General features: G+C 38.5%; 3 protein-coding genes and 1 long non-coding RNA gene across 5 annotated transcripts; 3 read left to right on the top strand and 1 right to left on the bottom strand.

Annotated features, from left to right (window-relative positions):
- On the top strand, window positions 1-6,373 carry LOC113235820 (mitochondrial uncoupling protein Bmcp). Its single transcript, XM_026471732.1, has 5 exons — window positions 1-617; window positions 2,853-3,110; window positions 3,511-3,600; window positions 5,402-5,572; window positions 6,036-6,373. The coding sequence occupies exons 1-4, from the start codon at window positions 477-479 to the stop codon at window positions 5,519-5,521; spliced, it is 609 nt and encodes a 202-aa protein (XP_026327517.1). The 5' UTR covers window positions 1-476; the 3' UTR covers window positions 5,522-5,572; window positions 6,036-6,373.
- Window positions 5,143-18,387, bottom strand: LOC113235836. 2 transcript variants are annotated; one of them, XR_003310897.1, is made up of 3 exons: window positions 18,311-18,387; window positions 15,746-16,002; window positions 5,143-5,562 (listed from the first exon to the last, which is right to left on the bottom strand). It is a non-coding gene; the product is annotated as an uncharacterized LOC113235836 (long non-coding RNA). The 2 variants fall into 2 exon arrangements; XR_003310894.1 differs by lacking the exon at window positions 18,311-18,387 and adding an exon at window positions 17,920-18,040.
- On the top strand, window positions 15,792-18,306 carry LOC113235830. Its single transcript, XM_026471745.1, has 3 exons — window positions 15,792-15,967; window positions 17,361-17,492; window positions 17,955-18,306. Exons 1-3 carry the CDS (start codon window positions 15,794-15,796, stop codon window positions 18,135-18,137), a joined length of 489 nt encoding a protein of 162 aa, XP_026327530.1. The 5' UTR covers window positions 15,792-15,793; the 3' UTR covers window positions 18,138-18,306.
- Window positions 18,388-20,935: 2,548 nt separating the features above from the next.
- LOC113237418 lies at window positions 20,936-22,525 on the top strand. The gene is made up of 4 exons (XM_026473876.1): window positions 20,936-21,009; window positions 21,143-21,235; window positions 21,408-21,590; window positions 22,012-22,525. Exons 2-4 carry the CDS (start codon window positions 21,173-21,175, stop codon window positions 22,213-22,215), a joined length of 450 nt encoding a protein of 149 aa, XP_026329661.1. The 5' UTR covers window positions 20,936-21,009; window positions 21,143-21,172; the 3' UTR covers window positions 22,216-22,525.
- Window positions 22,526-23,861: the final 1,336 nt, after the last annotated feature.

Below are 23,861 nucleotides of genomic sequence, written 5' to 3'. Positions count from 1 at the left end.
TGTTTTTTGTGTTATAACTGTTCTAGTTATATTAGTCTATATATTTATAATGTGGCGTTACAATAAATGGTTTCTCGCAGTCTCGGGTTTTCTCGAGGAATACAGCATGGAGTCCTTCAAAAGGGGTTTGAGAAGGGTCCTAAAGAGTCGGCAACACGCTTGTGACGCCCCTGCTGTTGCAGGCGTTCATAGGCGACGGTAATCGCTTTCCATCAGGCGGGCCGTATGCTGGTTTGCTGCCTACATAATATAAAAAAATGTTGTTTTGTTCAATAATTGGCTATCAGCCCTCTGCCTCTTCAACTTCGACACCCGATTACCAATTATCGTAACTCTGGTTATTTTCAGGGTAATCCCGTTAACCTAAACTATTACTTAAATGTCAACGATGCTAATATTACTATTCCACTAGAATATGGCCTGCAGTGCTGCGGCAAGCGACGTACGGCACGATCAAGTTCGGCACTTACTATTCGATGAAAAAATGGATAGCCGCGCGACGCGCCGACGGCGGGGCCAAGGAGCACCTGGCGACCAACACGTTCTGCGCCGCCTTCGCGGGCGGCCTCTCCAGCGCCATTGCAAATCCCACCGATGTGCTTAAAGTGCGGATGCAGGTGAGGATTACTCACATATTTTATTAACAAAAATAAATCTGTTTGATAATTAGTCGCACGAAAATGCAAATGCTTAAGAGGGAGCAAAAGAAAAATTCCTAATCTTCGGTTTGTTTTTAGAGGGGTAAATCCACTTTAAAGTCAAAAATATAATATTGTACGAGTAACTACACGATATATTCAAGCACAGACGTTTATCAGAAACATAAAACAATAAAGTTTCTTCGATAGATAAAAATCACGAAAACACATCTAATTTTCACATTTTGTCGATTTATTCTCGAAATGCTACGGGTTGTTAGGACAAAAATTAGATAATTAATTATATTTATGCATGGTCGACTACTGTCGCTACGGATTTTTTTTTAATCCCTTTAGTTTTAAAGTTATTCCGCTAAAACGAATTTGGCACTTACGACATTTTTAATGCGCAAAAGACAACATCTCCTGACGCATGTCACGGGAACTTCAAGGATATATTTGTTTCACAAAAAATATAAAATATTATTTTCGTGTGCATAAGCGCACTTAGAACTTACGAATTTTGATTTCATCAGTACTAGGATTGAAAATTCACCGGTATAAAAGTGAAGGTCGTGCAGACGATTTTAGTAGTTATTATGTAATAACATTTAAATTAGTTTATTCCCGCTTACGCGGGCTACTCGATTGATATGACGATACCATTTACATGTTTTACATTACATATTATAAATATATAATATTTGCAAAATGACAGTGTGATTTTGATCTAATTGATTGTAAGGTACCTCTGCAAAACACACACAAAATCCAGAAAGGACTTAGTATAGACAGATAATAAATAGTTGATATCGTTGTTTTTTTTTATTACCAGAACTGATTTTGATATTGAACAAAATAATTACACATAATGGTAGATATTTTACATTAGAGCAAAAGAAATTTAAAGGAAATAAATACAATTTTAAATTTAAACAAATTTAACACATTGATAACACAATTATTGTATTGGTTTTTGTCTTTGACTCGACAAGAAGAAGATTAGAGCAATTTGTTTAGTTTCGTGTTTATTCTATTTATCAAACAAATACGAGTATAATAGGTATCGTACTTTATGAAATTTCATGACAGACACAAATTTTGTGTGGAACAGAAAAAAACTGTGGAGTCGTCAATAGGACCAATAAATTAACAACCGGTTCCAGTACAGTAAGTATTGTATTATGTTTATACAGGACGATAAAAACCACTGACCATTTTAAAGGAGCATACTGCGTAATGGAAATAAAAATTACAAGTGAAAAAATAGGGTGGTTTGCATCAATATTAGACATAACTGGTTGAAGACTGTACCACCTCAGTCAACCGTGACCATGGGACCTGTAAAAGGCACGAAACGTCAGTTTGTTTGAAAAAACAAATATACGCGATTTAAATCCGGAAAAATAGTTTCATTTCCTATGTGTAACAATCGCGAAAACCTAAGAACTCGATACTTTTGATCGGTTTGCACTGCGACGTACGGGTAGCGGGCGGCGAATGATAGGTGCGCGTAGCGGGGAGTGTGGGTGGAGCCAACGTCAAAACTTTTTTGGCATGAGGGCTCTTAATTTCGGGTCACAAACATCATCATTATAAATACGTACCAGAGATATGTACGTACGTTCATATCGTATTTCACACGCTATGAACTACCATTTATTAGACTCTGCGGGGTGGTTGATAATCATTAATCACGTATCTGCGTTTGCTTACATAAAATAAATGCCGATAATTACGTTTGACGTCATCGAGTAGACGCCGATATCAAAGGTCGCCGTTAGTCACAACAACTTCATTCACAAAATGATTCAATGAGACTTTATTTGTTATCAATAACGTTGAGTTTACTTTTCAGCTGGTGATCTGTTATTATCACTTACAGATTACATGTTTTTTCATATTAATTATGATTTTGTTTTTAAATTTGTTTTAATCAATTTTTTTGCATCTTCAAATACTACAGTAAAAAAAGATGTAACAAATGAACGTTTCAAATCATTGCATGTGATCTCCTCTAATTCGGCAATTAGACGTAAGGGTTATTTTCCGAAATACATGCTTTTATTATTGTTAAATCACTTTTTGAATGTCAAATTTTTGACACCCCACGACTCCATTTCGGAAAAAAGTGCTATCGTACATATAATAGGGAAGATTAGACTATCTTTGGTGCCAGTGACTTGTGAATTCTCATACATATAATTCTTTCAGGCAGGCCACGAAAAAGGCCGCATAGTGAGATGCTTCATCGACATTTACCATTTGGAAGGGGTGAAAGGTCTCTGGCGGGGCGTGACGCCGACGTCGCAGCGCGCCGCTGTCATAGCCGCGGTGGAACTACCGGTCTACGACGCGTGTAAGAAGAAACTCACGCTAACGTTGGGCGATACCCCTGCGAACCATTTCGCATCGAGTTTAGTCGCTAGTCTAGGCAGCGCCGTTGCTAGTACGCCCCTTGATGTCATACGAGTGAGTCTACATTTTACTTATGATATTTCATACCACATGGGCAAGTATACAAGTGATGTATAAGTGACTACAGATTTATTAGTTCTACAGAATGATATTTTCTCTGGTTTAATAAACATGAAGATCCATACAAAAATAAGCGGGGTTAGTGCTGTAGCCTTTGTATCATTACAGCAATTAAAAGAAAATTCAGTTATGGCAATTCTTCTATCGTTACATGATTTCCCATATTTCGCAATGGTAGACAATTTCTCTTCGTGCTATCACATATTTTAAGTAGCGCCATTATCGATAGCGAAGAGAAATGTCGTTCTATGCGTGCATATTTTTTCTATTTCCGAAGATGGAAGGTTTTTAATGACAGCAGTGGAAGCTTATATGTATATTTCGATGTCCACAGACGCGGTTAATGAATCAAAGGAAAATGAAGGATCACATCGCGAAGCCAAACGAGAAATTGTATAAGGGAACTGTGGATTGTTTCTTACAGGTAATTTTGTCAATTGTCAGGAATCAAAATTACAACACATGTGGTCAGTACCAGTGTAGTAAATCAACATTGAACTATGGATTTTGGAACGCGTAGGCGTAGGCTATAGTATTAATCAAAATCTACCCATTCATACGTCCCTCTGCTGGGCACGAGTCTCAGGTGAGGGTTTTGGCCATAGTCTGCCCCTCCACCCTTATTTTTACCGGGGGAAAATCTTTACAGATACCCCTGAGCCTAGGGAGACTCAGGGGTTATGTGGGGACTCTCCCTGACTGAGAGACTGGAGGGCCTACCCCACTAAAGCCCCCCGAGTTTACCTCCCGCCGATTGAGTCGGCGCCGTGGGGTCGGTGCACATTCACCACGACGCCGCCCGGCCGCCCTAGCTTGCGCCAGGGCTCCCGCGCCAACGGAGGGGCGAGTCGGTTGTCCTCCGACCCGCGCCGCAGACGAGTGAGGCCGTGCAATGCAGGCTCCGGAGTCCTTATCCCTGCCACTAGGGGATCAGGCGAGCAGCGAACTGCCTTCGCCTTCTCCCCGTACGTCCGCGCCGGAGCGGGTGCGCGTCCGCCGCGTCCTCTTGCACCCGCTCCGCAGCCTCCTTTTGCGACATAAACTCTCCGCAAAAGGAGGCCACCGCCTCCCAGGACTCCTCGCTACCGAGCATGGCGGCAACCACGCTCGGCAGTGAGAGGTCCTGCCCTACAGTCCCCGTCAGAGTGCGGCACTGCTCATCCCACCGGCTGCACACCTCTAGGGTGTGCTGCGCGGTGTCATCCGCAGCGCCGCACTCGTGTCACGGCACCTGTCCCCCTGGCCTAATGCGGGTTGGGGACTTCACACGTTTACCGAATGTTGTGAACCATCATCGACATGCAGGTTTCCTCACAATGTTTTCCTTCACCGAAAAGCTCATGATAAATTTCTAATTAATCGTAAAAAAAAATATTACTATGAAGTAACATATACACACATCAAAAGTGTCAAGGGATCAAGCACGTTGTTGCCTATTACTGAAAATGAGGTTTTTTATATTTTTTTTAAACTGATGGTTTTTGCATCGAGTTCTTAGGTTTTCGCGATTGTTACACATAGGAAATGAAACTATTTTTTCGGATTTGACTGACGGTTGACTGTCAACCGTGACCATGGGACCTGCAAAGGGCCCGAAACGTCGGTTTGTTTGAAAAAACAAATATACGCGATTTAAATCCGGAAAAATAGTTTCATTTCCTATGATGGTTTTTGGTCAAATTTATCATTTGAATTTGACCAACAAATCCTGACAAATAAAATAACTTAATTTTCAGTTGTTAGCAAAAACGTGCTTGATTACTAGACGCTTTTGACGTCTGTGTACCAATAATAAAGAAATATCGTTTTGTGAAACTCCAATAATATTGATAACACATTTAATCACGGAATATTGAAATTGTTACATAAATTTTATTGCTACATCTCAGTGTTTATGATAAAAAAAACTCGCACGGCGCGTGTGACGCGAGCGTGTCTCCGCCATCTTGCGGTACGAAGCGCGGGAGGGAGGAGGCGGTGGTGTACGCTAGCGCCGACAAGAGCCGAGCGCGGCAAAATTTTGTTCGCTTCTGATGTATTTTCGTTCGGAAACTTTTCTGGCTCCCATTCCCGATGTATAGTGTTTATTCATATAGTCAATCACTGTAAAACGAAATCAAGTTAAAACAGTGTTTTGAAGTTACCACAAAGCTAGTGACGAGTACAATCCTGTATATTAATGTTGGTGAGCCGTCCTTAGTGACTGTTGCCTTGGACGTCCTCAGACGGTGCGCAGCGAAGGCTTCCTGGCGCTGTACAAGGGCTTCGTGCCCACGTGGCTGCGCATGGGGCCCTGGAACATCATCTTCTTCATCACGTACGAGCAGCTCAAGCAGCTGTACTAGGGCCTGGCAGCGGACGAGCGATTCCTGCTTGAGGGAGAACGCTGGAAAGAAGTAAGCTCCTTGTGAAAGAGTACTGCCATCTATGTCTGCCGCCAAGCAGTAATGTCAGCATTATTGTGTTCCGGTTATGAAGGGTAAGGGTGCTGGTGAAATTACAGGCACATGGGACTTGTCAACTTATGTCTCCGGGTGACAGATGCAGTGCACCTCAGATTTTTGCGATTTAAAGCTCTGAGTGGCACTGCAACTATTTTGGACAGGCGTGTAGCTTAACAACAGGCGCACGACTTGTTCGTCCCGTCAATCGATATTTTTATAAAAAAAGTAATATAGACCTCCAATCCTCCTTCCTCGATCCTTTCTAAGCAGAAAGCTTCACCAATGGTTCTACCTTTTCCTTTAACGTACAGGTTTCATCACAATGTTTTCTCACTGGGCTACTACTGCTGGTATTGATCTATTTATTTTAATAATCACACCACACAAATTGTTTCAATGTGAATATTTCTTTCAGATCGTTCTTGGAGAATGACTTTGTGCTCACGCTGGCTTCAAGAGTGACTCGAGCTTCTAGTAAGTACTTCTTGAAACGAAACAAACCACGAACTTCTCCATTTAAATACTATGTGGAATAATTATTTGTTACTTTGAAAAAACAGAAACTGAAGATATTTAATTTTTTTAGAAAGGAGCAAAAGGGTAAAAGAGCAAAATAAGTTGGTTCAATTATTATTTATAGATATTTTTTATGAAACGATCGTATTTGTATTTTGATCTTTTCTTAAAAGATATTGACTATTCCAGACACGTCATGAAAGATCTGCATTTTTAATTAAGCGGATGAAAGATATTCAAAGACATAATTTTCATGAGATTTTATTCAATTAATGTAATAGGTGGCAATTAATATAATAGCATAACTTATTTCTTAGGAGTAATTGTTGTACTTTAAAATTGTGTTATAGTAAAGTGGCATCTGTGGACATTGGTCCAGTGCATTGATTATTAATTACAATTTAGGCGGATTTTTTACCTTTGGACTGAATTTTTTTCTACCCACAACACGGATGTTAATGCCCGAAGTTGAATTTTATCTGGGTCCAGAAGTAACTAGTCAGCCTTTGAAAGTTGCGACATATCTTATGAGATTATGGCACTAAGAGCCCCTGGATGGTGGTTGGTTCCTGCCTATTTAGGGAGTTACCTCATTTATCAACGCGGAATCTCGTTAGACCGAGCAGAATAAACTTTACGTTCAAGTATTAAGAGCAAAGAATACTAGAGATGAAACGAATAGTGATTTGGTCGGATACCGGATAGCCGGATAGTCGGATATGCGTATAGCCGCATATCCGGCCGCCGGATATCTACCCCACTGCCGTAAACATGTCGCGACCGGTTTACAGCACGCATCACCATGATTGATTGATTGACTAGTGAATGAATGCACTTTCACATTGACGATTTGATTTGTTGTGGTCACTGGGTTTTTATAAAAACTATTAATTATTCGATAATACAAACAAATACATAATAAAAAAATGTTAATAGCGAAAATAAAAATCGCAAATTCGGCAATATTTTAATATCAGTGCTGTTTGTTTGTTGTGCCGAATGCAAATTTCTCGCGGTGGAGAAGGAGAAACGCGATTACGTCATTCTATGGCTATTTTAAAATTTCTAGTTGTTATAATATAAGCCTAACATTTGATACACCCGTTATTATTTTGTTTCAATTTTAATTTCTTTGATTTGTTTGTGATCTCAGTAATTCTAAATTTGCAAAAAAAAAAAATCCACTTACACGTTTCATTATTGTAGGCACACATTATTTAAAGACAGTTCAATTAAATCGTGATCGCGATCCTTTCTATTGGTCGTCTGGCAAGTAGTAGTGAAGTAGTGCTTACAAATTACGAAGGTTTGCAAGAATTTATAATGAAAAACTGTCCTCTGCAGCTGGCCTGGTTTACGAAAATAAATAGAACCAACTTTTACCATTTATTGCAGAATAATTGGTCTTCCTCCACCATTATTTGCCTTTATTGAAATTTGAGTTCTAAATTTACAGATAACAGTGTTTAACTTCATAGTTATTTAAGTTACAAATAATAAACAGATTGTCAATGATCCTGCAGTTGCGGTTTATCCTATTACTATCATCTTTAATCAATAATCAATTTATTTGGCGTACTGACTGTGAATTTTTCTCAGTTTTAAATAGCCGGTATCCGGCCGGATAGTGAAAATAGGCCGGATAACGGATAGTTACCGGACATCCGTTTCATCTCTAAAAAAAGTGCTCGTGCCGATGCTAACATTCGATTGGATAGGAAATTTATCTTTGGGTACCATGGAATTATAAGCGAACTCGTAAGTAGGTACAATCAGAATGACGAAACATGTCAACACTCGGGAATATAGACGCTAGTATCGATTACGTGCGAGAAAGCGATTTTAAAAGTGTACATTCCTCCGAACCGATAGGTGGCGTCGAGTACAGTCAAACATGATCGACTCGAGTCAATTCCACTGCGATAGTTGTAGTAACTTCCTTAATATTTAATCTAATATTAATATTACGCTTCTAATAGTACGATCACATACCATTATATACCATATGAGCCATATTATATAAAAAGTGTAATTTATAAGTTTATAGTGACTGTTCCAAACATGTGCTTTTTAAATATGTTTTTAAAGAAAATGCATTTATAAAATGTTTGTCAAATCTGGCCCGTGGTCATGTCACTGAAGTCATATTCAAGCGTAGATGACACCGCAACAACTTTTTGATACCACTGGTGTGATATTGTTTAACATTGATCAATTCTAAGTCGTTTAGTCACACGTTTTAAGGTTACTGCTAGGTTAAGTAGACAATTATGTAAATAATCTCAATTTGGTTTTTTATTGTTTATCGTTGTACTGTTGATGTTTAATATATTTTGTAAAAAGAAAATATTTATCACGCTTCGGAAGAATCTGCCAAATATTTTGTGATTCTTTTATGGCTTTTGTATTGTAACCCTGTAAGTCTATTTGTAATTTGTAGTAAAAACGTAGATAGAGCAAAGCTCTGCTTTTACTGTGCAATGGAATAAGCAAGTGATCCAAGGTAGCAAAGTCTCAATAATACAAAACGTATGCTTATTATCCGAGCTCAACCTAATCCGGATGGTCCTTTATTACATAACGACAAATTAAAAAGTAACCAGCGTACAATGTCAGCGGTGTCAACGTTAACTGGTTATTCCTGTCTCAATTGACACATCACTTTTCTCGCGGTCACTTTGATCGCTTGCTGGTACTTATAGAAAGAAATTTAGCCCTCGAACCGAACTGAGATTGACTGCGACGATGTTTGTGAAACTGATCTAAGTATGTTAGATTTAAGATTATTATAAGGCTGAACACGCACTTTGTCAAAGCTCTAGGTGTTGAGTAATCTGATTGACACCATTGCGCTGATTGCCTTGCACTTTTACTCCCTCCGTAATTTCGTAGGAAGGCTGAAGTTAGATTTAAGGGAGACCGCACATCGTGGACCCACTGCTGGTCATAGCTCACCCGCTGGACATTTAATACAAATATTCACAGGATTGTTAACTTCCCATGTCTTCAGTTTTGTGGACTTGCTCTGTAGGTTTTATCGCAATATTTCCATCACGTAAAAAAACAATGGAAATGCCTTAAGCCTCGATCACTATGAGAAACGCTGTCGCTAAAACTCATACATTCATAATTTTAACCACTATGAAATCGACTCCTCCTACGTAAAGTATCGTATTTCGAAATTGCCAAGTTTACAGGGGAGCGTTTTAAAGTTTTGAATTCACTGAAATGAGCATAACACTTGACTTTAGCATTTCTCTGTTTTGTTCGGCAAAGCTCGTTACTTTAAAACTCGTTCTCGATCTGCTGCTATCTAGCGGTCAATAACTGAAAGACGACAAATTCGAGATTTTTACTTAGTTCTCCAAAGAAGAAGATTTATAAGCTCCGAAGAATATTGCAGCTTTGCATTACTTTCATTTCTTATAACAAAAAATTGATTACAGTAAACAGGAAATGGAAAATTTATTAAAATTAAATAAAATAAGACTTAACGATGATATGAACACCATGGATATTTCAGGTGCGACTATATCGTCTTTAAACTTTTGAAATAAGGCATTTTTCTAAAATTTGAGAGAAGTTGCGCGAGATAATTGACACGACCATAACGTACAAAGCGAAAATGGCACACGTGACACGCTCACTAAGCTCTTCTACTGTTATTTAATGTTCTGTGGTTTCCATCATCGTTACGGTCTTCTCAAAGGTGAGGGTTTAGGCTGTACTCCATCATGACTACCTAATGCACGTTGACGACACACACGATCGCCAAAGATTGTGAACTGTCTTCAAGGCGCAGGTTTCATCATGATCTTTTCTTTCACCGTTAGCGAGAGAGAGGTATTACAAATAAACATTTACTAATGTATGTATCCTAGAAATTAAAGACGTACTCCCCATTGAGAAACATTATTTTCCCATTTGTCTACCAACGCTGTTACGTGCTATATAAGCAAGTTATAAGCCAGTGTTAAAAATTTAAAAGAGCAGGCTCTTCTTCCGATAGACCTATATATAAAATATAATATGCAAGCTTTCTCCTATAATGCTAGGACTGCTTATCACACAAAAAATACGAAATAGAGCACGCGCAGTTGGCAAATGCGGGTTTACCCGCGGATAGTTTGGCACGCTGTGAATGAAAATATACCGTTTAGTGACGAACCATTTGACGACCTCGGTTGCGCAGCGGTTAGCATTGTGGGTGCTAGACTATTAGGTCCCGGGTTCGTTTCCCGGTAGGACCAATAATTGACAAACAAACTTTTCTAAATTGGTTCTGTTCTGGATAGAGTCCCAGTTCAGTTGTTTTTTGCTCTAGTTAGAGTCCTGGAGGTCTACCACGATACTACGTGACAACGAAGTTCATCAGTACACATGTCAGTTTTACTATGAAAGTAATGTCAACATTCGATACGATAGCTGTCACATGAGCTTCGTTGTCACGTAGTATCGTATTTTGTGGTAGACCTCCAAACCATTGGCGTAATTTACACGCTTTTGACGTAATTTATACGAAACGTTTGAAAACGACTTGTCTTTCAAATGTTATTGTTGTAATTTCCTAAGGCGATTTGATTATCAATTTCTAATCATAAATGTCTGACACCGCGTCACGCTCACGCAGTGATCACGCTGCGTGTCAGGCTGTATGCCACGTGTTGATGTATTGTGCTCTGTGAATTTTTACATGTAGGTACAAAGAACTAGCCAAATTATAATCAATTAAATTATACACACTGTTATGTTGTTGTTTTATTTAGTTGTTTTCTACTTATGAAACTATGAAATTAGAGTAGTTGCTATTCATAAAAACTAATTAGGTAATCAACGGGTTTGTTACTATAAGCAACAAAATATCGAAAATAAATAAAGGAAAAATGGCTTGCACGGCCTTTGTAACTCCCAGAGGTTTAAACTACAGTCAAAGTCAATAATCCATTTATTCAATAGGTAAAATGTTGACACTGTTCTTTTAAAATCTTTTTAAAATAAACAAATGCTATGGAATGGAATCTTAGTATGGAATAAATACACTGAGTCGTAATTGTGAGGAATACGAACGCTGTGCGGCAAAATGAGCTGGTTTATAGCTCGCACTCGCTTTTATAGAAGCTGTGAGGGTAGGAGGGCGCTAAGAGGGGGTGCTATTTATAATATTTGGGTGCTGATAAGCAATAACGTGTCCGCCAACATGATCATAGATTTGCGAAAATTGCACTAGACTTTTTCTCGTTGTTTTTGATTTGAAAATTTCCTTGTATAATGAAAATATTTTCGGGTTACTACACTTTATACGCAGTGTTGCGAAACCAAAATAGTAACGCAAAATGAGTGGTGAATAAGACGTTTATTAAAATCAATGGGACAGTATAATTTGAACATCGGTCTAAGTTAAATAAGATTATTAATCATCATTATAGTAAATTTCATTTTATGGATACTAATAATTTTATTAGTAAATATTTTTATTTGACTAAAGATAGGTATTATCTTACTAGTTATTTTAGGAGACAGATAGCAGAGTTGCTATCATATTATATTAATAATTCAGGCAAATCATTGGCTACCAGACCGGCTGCTTCTATTGAGCAGTCCGTTGACATAGGTCAGTTTACTGACAATAATCATTCTGTTGAAAATAATTCAATTTCTAATTATTTAAATTAATTAATAAGACAACGGAGAGATACTCTTGCAACACAATGACAGTAAAAAACCAACCTAAAACACACAGAAATAAAATAAATTGTATATTAAACCTGGTGCACCAAAATATTCAAGGCATGAAAGGCAAAGAGTTAGAAATAGAATTATTTATTAACTGTAATAATATTGATATTCTTTGTATTACTGAACACCACTTTCTATCAAAACATCAGTTCATGTTTAGCTTCAACAATCACCAGGTGGCTAGTTCGTTCAGCAGAGAAAAAGCTATTCATGGCGGCTCTTTAATTCTTATTAAAAATAATTTAAAATTTAAAGAACGTACAGATATTGTGAGCCTATCTATTGAGCGGACTATAGAGATATCCTGCATAGAGCTTGAACGGCTTGTAATATTAAGCGTGTACAGACCCCCTCATTCATCTTACGAACTAGTTGATAAAATTATTTGAATTAGATGAAGTTTTAGGCAAATTAAATAATCCAAATGAATATATTGCTGTTTGTGGTGACTTCAATGTTACCTTATTAGAAGATTCCAGTTCTAGCAGTAGGCTCATATCATTTTTCCAATGTTATAATCTTGTGAATCTTTTCTTAGTGCCTACTGGAACAACTTCTACTACTGCCACTTGTTTAGACAACATTTATACTAACGCCGTACCTAGTAATAAATCTATTATAAATAAATTAACTTCTGATCGCTGCGGTCAATTGGCCACTTTTAATATAACTGTTGACAAAATGTCAAAAAAGGATATCACATGTGTTCCGATAAATAATGGTCGACTTAAAGCTTATAGAAATAATGTAATACTTAAAGTAACTGACAATCCATATGTTAACGATCCCAATAAATTGTATAATTCAGTTTTCAACATAGTGAAAAGTGAACGTGATAATGTTTTTAAGCCCAAAATCATAATTATTAATAATTCATTGAAATTTAGTGATTGGGCGACTCTTTACGATGAAAGGACTTATAACACTAGTAACAGTTTTAATGATTTTGTTAGGAAATATTCGAAAATGTTTAAACGTGTTTGTGTTGCAGCCAAAGCAATGTTTATAAATAATAAAATAAAAAGCAGCGCGAATGTAGTAAAAACGACTTAGAATATTATAAACAGCGAAACTGGAAGGGTCAAACCTCGTAACTTAGATTTTCAACTAAGATGTAATGACAAAATTGTGAACACAGTCGCAGAAATTGCTAAAATATTTGAAAATTTTTTTAGTGACATTCCAATCTTGACTACTAAGTCGTTAAATTCGTCTCCCACCGCCGCCGAATCCTTACTAAAAGAAAATAATGCAGTTAGTATCACTAATTTAAGGTTCCGTCATGTATTTCCAAACGATATTGTTAAAGCTTTTAAGTCTATAAACAAAAAATACTACTGATCTTGATGGTCTTTCAGTCAGAGTAATTAGTTCTATACTTGATTGTATTGCGCCTTACTTTAATAAATGTGTGGATGATGGTGTCTTTCCTGACCTCATGAAGCAAAGTAAAGTTATTCCACTTTTCAAATCTGGTAGTATTTCTGACCCCACCAATTTCAGACCTATATCAATATTACCAACTCTTAGTAAAATATTTGAAAAAATTAATCTAAATCAGATGTGTGCACATTTTTATAGTAATAACTTAATGTCTCCTAAACAATTCGGTTTCACTCGGGGTCGCTCTACAACCGACACTGGTGTCGAGTTGATTAATCATATATTTGATGCATGGGAATTCTCACATGATGTTATTTTTGTATTTTGTGACTTTTCCAAGGCTTTTGATTGTGTGCACCATGATACTTTGGTCAGGAAACTTCGCCATTATGGTGTGGCGGGACGTGATCTTGACCTTCTTAAATCGTATTTGCGTGTCAGGGTACAGAGGGTCGATGTTAACGGTACGAGATCATCAGGGTCTGCAATTAGCATGGGTGTCCCTCAAGGTTCAATTCTAGGCCCATTTTTGTTTATAGTTTATATTAATGACTTACCTAGCCTTATAGAGGGTATAAAACATGAGATAGTAGTGTGTGCTGATGATACTTCCTTATTATTTAAAGTTAAAAGGCACCAATGTTCCTACGACGATGTGAACAATGCTATATCTAAAGTAGTTGATTGGTTTGCTGTTAGTAACCTACTTCTTAATGAGAAAAAAACAAATTGTGTGAAATTTACATTACCCAATGTTAGAGAGACGGTTACAAACATTGTAGTTGGAAACGAAAAATTGAATCTTGTGGATACAGTTGTATGTCTAGGTATAACGTTAGATGTTAAATTGCAATGGGGCCCCATATAAGTAAGTTATCAAAACGGCTCGGCTTTGCAGTGTACGCGATTAAAAAAATAAGGAAAATTTCAGACGTCGAAACCGCTACATTGGTTTATTTCGGCTACTTTCACAGTCTAAATGACATAGGGCAGTTTGCTTTGGGATAATGCCGCCGATATCAATAGAATCTTTGTCCTGCAGAAACGTGCAGTTAGGGCAATTTACAATCTGGGCCCCAAAGTATCTTTGAGAGATAAGTTTAAGGAAATTAACATTCTTACACTAGCCTCACAGTACATTTATGAAAATGTAATTTATGTTAAAAGGAATAGTAATTTCTTTATGAAAAATAGTGACAGACATAACATTAATACGAGGAATAAAAATAAACTGGCTGTTCTTGATAGTCGTCTTCACAAAGTAAAAAAATAATTTAAGGGGCAATGTATACGCTTGTATAACAAGATTCCGGTTGATATGCAAAATTTGCCTTTCACGAGGTTTAAAACTATAGTGAAACAAAAACTTTATACTAAAGGTTATTATACAACTTCTGCGTACTTGGATGATAAAAATCCGTGGTAGTAACCCGTTTAGCTCATAGAGGTAGTCTCGATCTCTGATGTTTCAAATAAAAAAAAAAGATTGTAAATGTTATTTGCAAAGAGCAACCCCTAGAGTTTCTTGCTCATTCTTCTCAGGGGAATCTGCCTTACGAATAAGCGGTAGAGTTTAACCATATCGTGACGATTTCTAGTATAATGATGGTTACCTATGAAATAAAGATTATTTTGAATTTGAATTTAATAGCAATCGGACGAACATAGACCTCTTTTGGCGACCAGCTGTGACGCAGCCTTCTTAGAACCTACTTATGGTTCTGTTTACATTCCTTTTATGAAGTACGGCTGAAATGGGTAAAGTGGCAGAAGTACCCTGGACGAACTCTTTCATAAGGAGCTCTACTACTACGAAAGGAACTTTTGTATAATAAAGTTCAGAATAGGCTGATTTGCATTCATATTAGACACAACTGGTGGATAACTGACTTATCACCCAATCAGCCGTGATCATGGAACCTATAAAGGGCCCGTTACGTTTGTTTGAGAAAACAAACATATCGGAAAAAATTGTTTCACTTCCAATGTATGGCAATTGCAAAAGTCTAACAACTCGGTTCGGTTCTTAATGATGATCATAAACAATCAACACAGTGTCGGCAGAAAGAGGTATGGTGGCAGTACCTACTTCCTTGAACGAACTCTTTCTGTAGGAACTCTACTGCTGCTAAAATATCAACATTACAGCGTGTTAAGTCTATGGACCTTAGAGGATGGAAAAGGACGCGAGTATGACAATATGACAATTGCACAAGTTGAGGTAGGAGAGTAGGTACACTTTTCTTAGAGGATGGAAAAAAATAATAGTATTTTGTACATTAGCGTTAAACGGTCTAGTCTGTTACCCCGTAGGTCATCGGCGTATTGTGTCACTTACCTGATCTGACGACCTTCCTTTCTCCGTTCTCGAATTCGTTCTTCTTTAATTTTGAATCAACAGCCGAATCGGTCAATAGGAACTTCTTTAATTAAACGTCACTTTAGACAAATGTCAGGCAAGTCGGTTTCCCGAAGTTTTTGCCTACATACCGTATCTGTTGCTGAGATGAAGTGAAACCCAGTGGAGCGAGGATGGAGATGAACGATGTGGAACGCGCGTCGAGCGTGGGCGGGGGCGCGAGCGGGGAGTGCAGCTGCCGCGACCGCAGCGCCGCGCCCGCCGCCTCGCTGGCCGTGCTGCAGGAGGTGCACCGCGCCTACAGGGCTCGCCTCGAGGCCATCGAGAAGAAAGGCGGCAAGAAGAAGCTCGAGGTGGGCCACGCTCCACTCACTTCTTTTAGCGCTGACTGTGAAGCCGGGAATGCGTCACAGGGATATCAAACTTGTTTGTAAACAAATAACTTGCACCATAATTAGCAAACAAGAGATACGGTCTGACAAGTTAATGACCGTATTTCACGTTAAGTGGTCAAATTGTCTGATCGAGAAAAGTAAGTAAGTAGTTACGGCCAGGAATGCGGATATTTTTAGACTACTTTTGGGTTTATCAGGTGTATATCGAAATTGGGCTCATAATTAATATAATATAATATATAACGCACACACTCAACATAGACCCGCACTAGGGAAAACCTGTATCACGGGTGCCATGGACACACACATAGACAACCACAAATTACACCCAAACTCATGAGAGAAATAAATGTAGGCCATACAAATATTTCTCCCTGCCCGGGAATCGAATCGAAGGCATGGTAAGCATTCGGCCACGGAGGCAGTTAATTAAGAACATGAAGTGCGAAAAGTCGTCTGGGCATGACAGCTTGCTTTTTAATTTATGCATTCTACTTGCCGGTGGATTTGATGAGGACGGACTGAGGCCTGTCTTAAAATCTAAGACTGCCGATGTCTCCGACAAGGAGAACAACCGTTCGATATCGCTAGCTACGATCTACCACCATGTCAACCAGGTGAGATGGCATGAATCGCTCACGAGCTGTGCCTTTATGCGCCTTAAGAAGGCTGCTGAACATTTGCGAGGAGTGTGCAAAAACTCATGGCCTTAGGTACAATGTGAACAAAAGCGAGTTTTTAGTTTTTAAGGCCGGCTGTAAATGCCCTCGAGAAATGCCACCAGTCAACCTATGCGGTATGCCACTACGCAGTTTCGCATTTCAAGTATCTAGGGCACTGGGTGACGGAGAGTCTGTCTGACGACATGGACGTTGACAGGGAACGCAAGCCGTTGGCCTTAAGGTGCAATATGCTGACCTGCAGGTTTGCACGTTGTACTACAAACGTAAAGTTCACGCTTTTTAAAGCATTTCGTTAACTTTTTCAAGTCAACTTAGAAAGCGTATCGCCCCCTGTACGTCCAGTATAATGACGCTCTTGGAATGCTGTTGGGGTTGCCGTCGCTACTGTAGCGCTCCGGGAATGTTTATTGAGGCGCGCGTCAGCGGCTTTAGCGCCATTGTGCGGAAGCGGGTAGCGTCTTTAATGCGCAGGTTGCGGCGCAGCGCCAATGGCCTTCTTCGAACAGTGGCCGACAGGAATGATGGGCCCACATTGTATCAACGGGTAGGGGTAGGTACATGTCAATATTTAGATAGTTCGTAATTTTGTGTTTAACATTATATTAATATTTTGTTCGAAATAAAGATTGAATTTAATATTACCAACTTGGCAATATAATTTGATGCAGTTACAAGTGGAAGCGCTGCGTGCATGGGTGGGCGACCTGGTGGGCCAGAACACGCTGCTGGCGCAGGCGGTCGAGGAGCTCGAGCGGGATGCGACATCGCGTCTCCTTATTGAACGCACCAGACACTCAGAGGTACATACCCACCGATGCCGGGCACGGCAAATATTACGATTGTACTTAGTACTAGGCGGCTATAAATAGCGCCTTTCATCTTGCATAGGTATGCCAGCATTTAACGGTGTTCCGTCTGGTCGACACATTTGCCTAAAACTAATCATGAAGAAAACTCACTGGAGTAGGAACGTTCCTAATCCAGTGTTAAACGTATAACAAAATTAATTGTACCAGCCCACAAAAACTTTTTGCTGATTTAAAGTAAAAAAATGCCTTTCCGCGTTATAAGCTTTTTTCACTTACGTATGTGCGTTATTGATAGAAACCAAAATAAGCTGTGGAACAGAAACCTTTGTGAAGAAAATCACAATTATATATTTCAAGAGAAATGAGAACGACAACAATATCGCAACTCGTGTAAAATATCTCGGAGTTGCGATAGTACCTTCCTGTAGAGAAGAAAGAAATTGATTGCCGCAGATCGAGGCGGAGCTCCGTGTCGAGGTGTCGGGGCTGCGGCGGCGGCTGGCGCGGAAGGATTCCGACCTTCGCGGGCTGGTGGAGGTGTTACGGCGGCTGCGGGAGTTCGACTACTGCACGCTCGATGGGATACACTTCTTTGAGGTCACCGAATCCGATATATTTGGATCTATGCTATGGTGAGCGCTCGATGAATACAAGGCATTTTACCGAGACTCACCAGTCTGATATAGTTGGATCTTGTTACTGCGAGATAAGCCTACAAATATTTATTTGAATTGCTGGAATTCATAATTGTGAATTTGCCAAACGGAATTAATACTACCAAATGAATCAGATAATTCTTAAATAATAACCTGTTACTTGTCCGTCCCGTTTAGCCGACGGCAGAAGACCACAGAGCAAGGCGACGGGTGGCGGTCGAAACGGGATTGCCGGAAGAGCAACAGATATTATAAGCTTTTATAGCATTTTTACATGTTGAAATTTACTATTTAAAAAAATATATATTATACGCATATTTTTTTGTTTTATTTTGGCAAAGATTGCATTTAAAAGGACGGAGTGTATAGTCAAATATTCCTTTGGGTAACGGAGCTTTTTAGTGAGCTAACATTGAATAGTGAAACAAAAAAGTTACGGTAAAGGCATTGACCTACATGGGTAAAGGTATTGCTTCTGTGTAGCGTCTACGTACTACTTAAATCCATGGTAGTGACCCGTTTAGCTTTTACAGATTGTCGATTTATCTATCATATTTGAAATAAATATTTTAATTAATGATAAACGTAGGTCATTACCTAGTAGGCTTACAAATTTTTATTTACAAAGGGCAACTCCTACAGTTTCTCTTAGTCATTCTTCTCAGACGAATCTGCCTTACGAATAAGTAGTAGAGTTTAATCTATGTGACGATATCAAGTGTGAAGAAAAAAACAAAAATTGTGTGAGTATGATCTAAGGTAAAGTTGATTAAAAGCTTAGGCAACTTCCATTGTAAGCAATCAATTGCTATGATTTTTGTGTTGGTGGCTTTGTATAATGCTCTATTTACTTTTTTAAAGGCGTGGTAACAGTAGACAGCATACAGGTTATTTTGCTGAACAAAAAATAAAAATAAGTAAATTGGGGCAAGATGGTTATGGTTTTGGTGTACGAGATGGTCCGTGGGGATCATTTTGTACTGTATATATTGTTAACGGACTATTTTTAATTTGTATGTTTTCCTGAGTACTGAAACCTCTTAATTAAATAGACTGCAATACGCATAAAATAGTAGATGACTGGATTTCGTTTACATGATCGATCTCGATTAATAACAAATATAAATGCTTTTTTTTTGTTTTAGACCAGACCGCGTAATTGTAAATGAAAAACCATTCGTGGTGGGTGGTCGGAAGACTATCTAAAGAACTAGAGGCGTAAAAATTAGGACGCCACATAGATCGGCAAGTAAATAGTTAGCAGTAGGTACCCGTTATGTCATTAAAATGACGGGCTAAAGGTAAAAATAAAGGATCTGTCAGTTCAATTAAATATTTATGTGAAAAAAACTGTTTTCATCAGATGTGTTAAACAGGAAATCGAGCTCGTAAAGTACATTAAAGATATGGAGACGAGAATGGATAGCAACTTGCCATAAAAAACAATATCGCCCACCCTTAAGTACCTGTGAGATATAAATTAATTAGGATTACTTGTTCTCAAAGTTCCGTAACTGTTGTTTCATATACCTAGATTACATTAGTGAGGATTTTGTTAAGTCTAAAAAGTTGTTGTTTTCATTTGTTTCTACCAAAACCTACAAATTTCCCTAAATAGAGGTAAGGTCCCCTGGATCACCTTGCCCATAACCTTAGGATCATCTTGGACACCCCGGTGTCCAAGACGATCCTTTAGTAGGGTTTTAAAAATATTCAAATATAATAATGAAAGATCAAAAAATAAAATGTTTTTAGTAAGACAACATGTAAATAGATAAATTTTCTATCATTCAATGCTTTTACATCTGCTGTAAGCTGAATATCTTTTCAACTACCACCATTCTTCCTTAAGGGGATCATCATACACCTTTCCCCTATTTGCGTTTGAATCCTTCTGTTGACCTTCCCATGGATTCCCCACGGCTGGTCTAGCAACGCTCCCGCGCCCTCAGACCGAACTTATAAGTACTTGAGTAAGACTATTTGACTAATGTTATTGTAGGTAGATAAAAGAAAAAAATCCAACCTTGACCTGAAACAATTGCGAAGCACCAACGACGCGCTGCAGAAAGAAAACTTATCCAAAGAAAGGTAAATACAAGCTTGTATCTTTTCGTACAATGCCAGCGTGCCTTTAGATACGATAAATGTCTTTTCATTTAGATTAAATGCGTTTATAGGGTTGCTATTCATTACCATGACACACCTATGCGTGTAAAATAAAAGTGTATAAAGTGTAACTTTACGCATCACGCCTTAACTTGTAGGGAAATACGACGACTTAACATCGACCTGCAGAAGCACGAACAAACTTTGGTGAACATGAGAAGCGAAACATTGTGCAACTATCGCTCGCAGTATGTACACATGCATTTTATTTGATATTACCTACAATCAGAACTTTATTCCTGTTTAACGAGTTTAGATCGACTGAAGTGTGGCGCTTGAGCTAGCAGTCTGTGTCGTAGAACACATCGCGTGACAATAAAATGTAGACATACATTTCACATACCAGACTAGATCTGCGAGCGAAACTTTTCTCGCTTGACAGGAAAAGAGCGGTTGAGCTGTATATTTCTGTTGGGTTTTTTTATTATTTGTATTGGCTTATACTGGAGACAATTGACGTGGTGTCAAATATTGCAGAGAGTGTCAAAAAAAAGACGCCGAAGTTATGGTTGGAATGTGCTGTGCCAGAAATGAGGTACGTAACTACTTTTTCCGCGATTGTTTCTTAAACATTGGTCCAAACTATGCCACGTAATTTCTTGTATAGGTGACCCTAAAGTTGGTGGTACTTATTTCGATATTGGGCTTAACAACATGCCAATCAACATACGTAGGAACAGCGGGTAGGTACCTACATTATTTATTGTTAGATTTTAGCACGACCCAAGAGAAAGTATCGTTGCCTCGAGTGAAAAAGCTTGAACACGAATCGGGGCACGATGCTGAATTGATTGATCCGTTTGGTAACCACTGTAGCGCGGCGAGCCGCTCGTCAACTACGGCCTGATGCTGCACGACGACTCGCTTAAGTTCCAGGACAGAATACGCAAGATGGAGGGCAACCTTAAGGTGATTTACTGATTTTTATTTCTGCTTATACGAGTATGTTACAAATTGTAAAGACAGATTATTCAAAAGTCTTGAAATTACTTATAACATTGTATAAAAGCGTAATAGGACATTAGGACGGACGAGATTGTTTCGTCTGTCATATGTGGCGGTTGAGCCAACTTTTCCACAGTCATCGAGCGACAACGTGCGCGCTCTGCGGCGCGTGAACGTGGCCCTGAGCGAAGAGCTGCATGCGCTTCGGCGCGTGTGCGCAGCGCTCGATGAACAGTGCCGCGCAGCCGCACTTCGAGCTACCTTCAAAGATGAGATTATCAGGGAGATGAGACGACAACTCAAACAGGCTAAAGCTAAGGTATGACGAGATGACACTGCTCTTAATTATAACGGAAATCCTTTAAGTACTTAGTGAAAAGTCTCTGCATATAGAAGACAATGCAGGAGCTTGTACATTTAAAACAACGGCCGTACGATGTAACGTTTATTGCGACACTTGCTCCACGTAAAAAATAATACCTACACACGTATTTCTTAATATAACTGATGTGTTACCTTCTTTAAAGCCTTTTCCATACATTTTGAAAAGGACGTTCTTCATAATTACCATCTGGTTCATTTGATGTCCCGTGTCGAATTATTTCCGTCGAATCAGTGAAGCAATTTCGATCAATTTTTATTAAAATTTTGTGAGACAACGTCATGACCCCAAAAATACGAGATTTGAGAAGCCACGTAATTTTCTAATAAAATGCCTTAACGCTTACATACAATTTCAGTTAAAGGAAACGGAGAACTCATCCACAAAGAATCCAAACCTGGATCAGAAACTCCGTAGCGAAGTGTCGTACAGCTCTCTACCAGTGGCAGTACGTTCGCAGCCACGGCGCACGCGCAGTCCTGAAGAATCGGTGTATCCGTTACATGATTCCGACGACTGCCACAGCCCCAGGTTGGATGGATCAGGCGATGATTGCCTTTGAGGGAAAGCCATTCTAATCCCCTACGATAGTTCGAGTCTACTTACGTGTTTGAACTTCTGGTGATAGTTAATTATTTTAACGTTAGTACTGCAACATCCGGCTAATCGGCCTTTAAACATGGAATCTCCACGTACCTATTTTGTACATTTTGGATAGTTGGAGTCACACAATGGATGTAGATATACGCGGCAAAACATGACCTATGAGTTTTACAGGGGAGTGTGATGTAAAAACCAGTAGTTAAAACACAGTTAAGCTCTTAAACAATATTTGTCAAAGTTTTGTTTATGGGTAGTCCGAAGGTTGTCCACGTAGTAGCTTATATCCTAATGCTGTATTATAACGTAATAACAGTCTTTGTTTCGTTCATATTATTTTGACAATGCGAAGAATGAAAAAAATAAATGTTTGAATAAACAAAATTATTTGTAAATGTTCTAAGTGTTGTTAATAATGTTGGCGAAACATGAAATATCATTTTGGTACAATGTACCTTTTTAGTAGTCGCTTACATGGGTTGTTATTAAACCGTTGTTTATTGTTTTAGATGTTTTTTACCGTTGCTAAGCTGCCGAAGACGCGACTCTTAATTAAACCGTAACGTAATAACATTGTCCGATTTTATTTTAATTTTAATATCTTACTTACTTATTAAAATTTGAACGATTCCATGTTCACACGCTCAAATAGTCGAAATTCTAAGCAATTATCTATAGTATTGCAATAAGAGGTACGTCATATACGTGAGATACCTGATCCTCTAACATGCCTAATACTTAAAAAATAAATAAATAAATAAAAAAATAAATAAAATGCCTAAACCGACTTTTAGGTTCTGGGATCTTCCGTATTGAACAAAGAAAAAATTGAAGCAATTTAAATTTTATTGTGTAAGCAGTACACTGGAGTGTTGATTGACGATGATCAACATATTTTTAAAACCAATACATACTAAGAAATAAAAAAAAGCGGCTTGTTGGGACTGCCAATTACAACACCTGTGGTTCGATTCCACGAGCACTATTTTGTTTCAACGTTCTATTTTTAACAATATTGTTTCTCTTTTATTTGCTCACCAGAAATTGCCTAAGGTGGGTGGGTAGATATTATTAACAAAGTGTAGGGTGGGTATGGATAGATTAACAAATGACGAAATCGCTCTGCAGTTTGCATACGATCGTGTCTTCTGTGATTACGCATCGTTCCACGTTTCGTTCCTATTTATCTATTCAGTTTCAATTATTTTCAATGTTTTCTTTCTTGTTTTAATACGCCGCAATTAACGTAATTATTAAAATTAGAAATTGTTATGCTGTATGAACAAAAAGTGCCAATCAAAGAAATTGCAAGGCGACTTCTTAAAGCGGTAAGTAATATTTTTCACAGGCCTGCAGGTGGCTTCAATTTGCAAAAAGACCACCCCATCCTGCATTATCCCACGGGTGTTTTATAACATGTTTAATGAATAATTAAATTAAAAAATATATAAGTCTAGCATTAGGTGAAATTCGATACTACGTTACGAGGGCCTGTTATACAGTATTGTAATTGCTTGTTCACAGAGAAACACTGTCAAGCTGTTGATCAATCGCCTGGAAATGTGCTACGTAAACAGCCGGGGCCAGCATCGGTGGTGTTTACTTCTG

Source organism: Hyposmocoma kahamanoa, unplaced genomic scaffold (assembly GCF_003589595.1).
Source record: "Hyposmocoma kahamanoa isolate Upper Pololo Valley unplaced genomic scaffold, ASM358959v1 102, whole genome shotgun sequence".
Lineage (NCBI taxonomy): Eukaryota > Metazoa > Arthropoda > Insecta > Lepidoptera > Cosmopterigidae > Hyposmocoma > Hyposmocoma kahamanoa.
The sequence above is the reverse complement of the archived record's forward strand: the minus strand, read 5'-3'. Positions and strand labels throughout refer to the sequence as shown.

Excerpts from the sequence above, each read along its gene's own strand:
- LOC113235830 (XM_026471745.1), top strand. The coding sequence starts at position 15,794 with ATGAACGATGTGGAACGCGCGTCGAGCGTGGGCGGGGGCGCGAGCGGG. Across the intron at positions 15,968-17,360 it reads GCGGCAAGAAGAAGCTCGAG|TTACAAGTGGAAGCGCTGCG; the intron begins GTGGGCCACGCT and ends AATTTGATGCAG. Across the intron at positions 17,493-17,954 it reads AACGCACCAGACACTCAGAG|ATCGAGGCGGAGCTCCGTGT; the intron begins GTACATACCCAC and ends TGATTGCCGCAG.
- LOC113235820 (XM_026471732.1), top strand. The coding sequence starts at position 477 with ATGAAAAAATGGATAGCCGCGCGACGCGCCGACGGCGGGGCCAAGGAG. Across the intron at positions 618-2,852 it reads TGCTTAAAGTGCGGATGCAG|GCAGGCCACGAAAAAGGCCG; the intron begins GTGAGGATTACT and ends TAATTCTTTCAG. Across the intron at positions 3,601-5,401 it reads CTGTGGATTGTTTCTTACAG|ACGGTGCGCAGCGAAGGCTT; the intron begins GTAATTTTGTCA and ends GGACGTCCTCAG.
- LOC113237418 (XM_026473876.1), top strand. The coding sequence starts at position 21,173 with ATGCTGCACGACGACTCGCTTAAGTTCCAGGACAGAATACGCAAGATG. Across the intron at positions 21,236-21,407 it reads AGATGGAGGGCAACCTTAAG|TCATCGAGCGACAACGTGCG; the intron begins GTGATTTACTGA and ends ACTTTTCCACAG. Across the intron at positions 21,591-22,011 it reads TCAAACAGGCTAAAGCTAAG|TTAAAGGAAACGGAGAACTC; the intron begins GTATGACGAGAT and ends ATACAATTTCAG.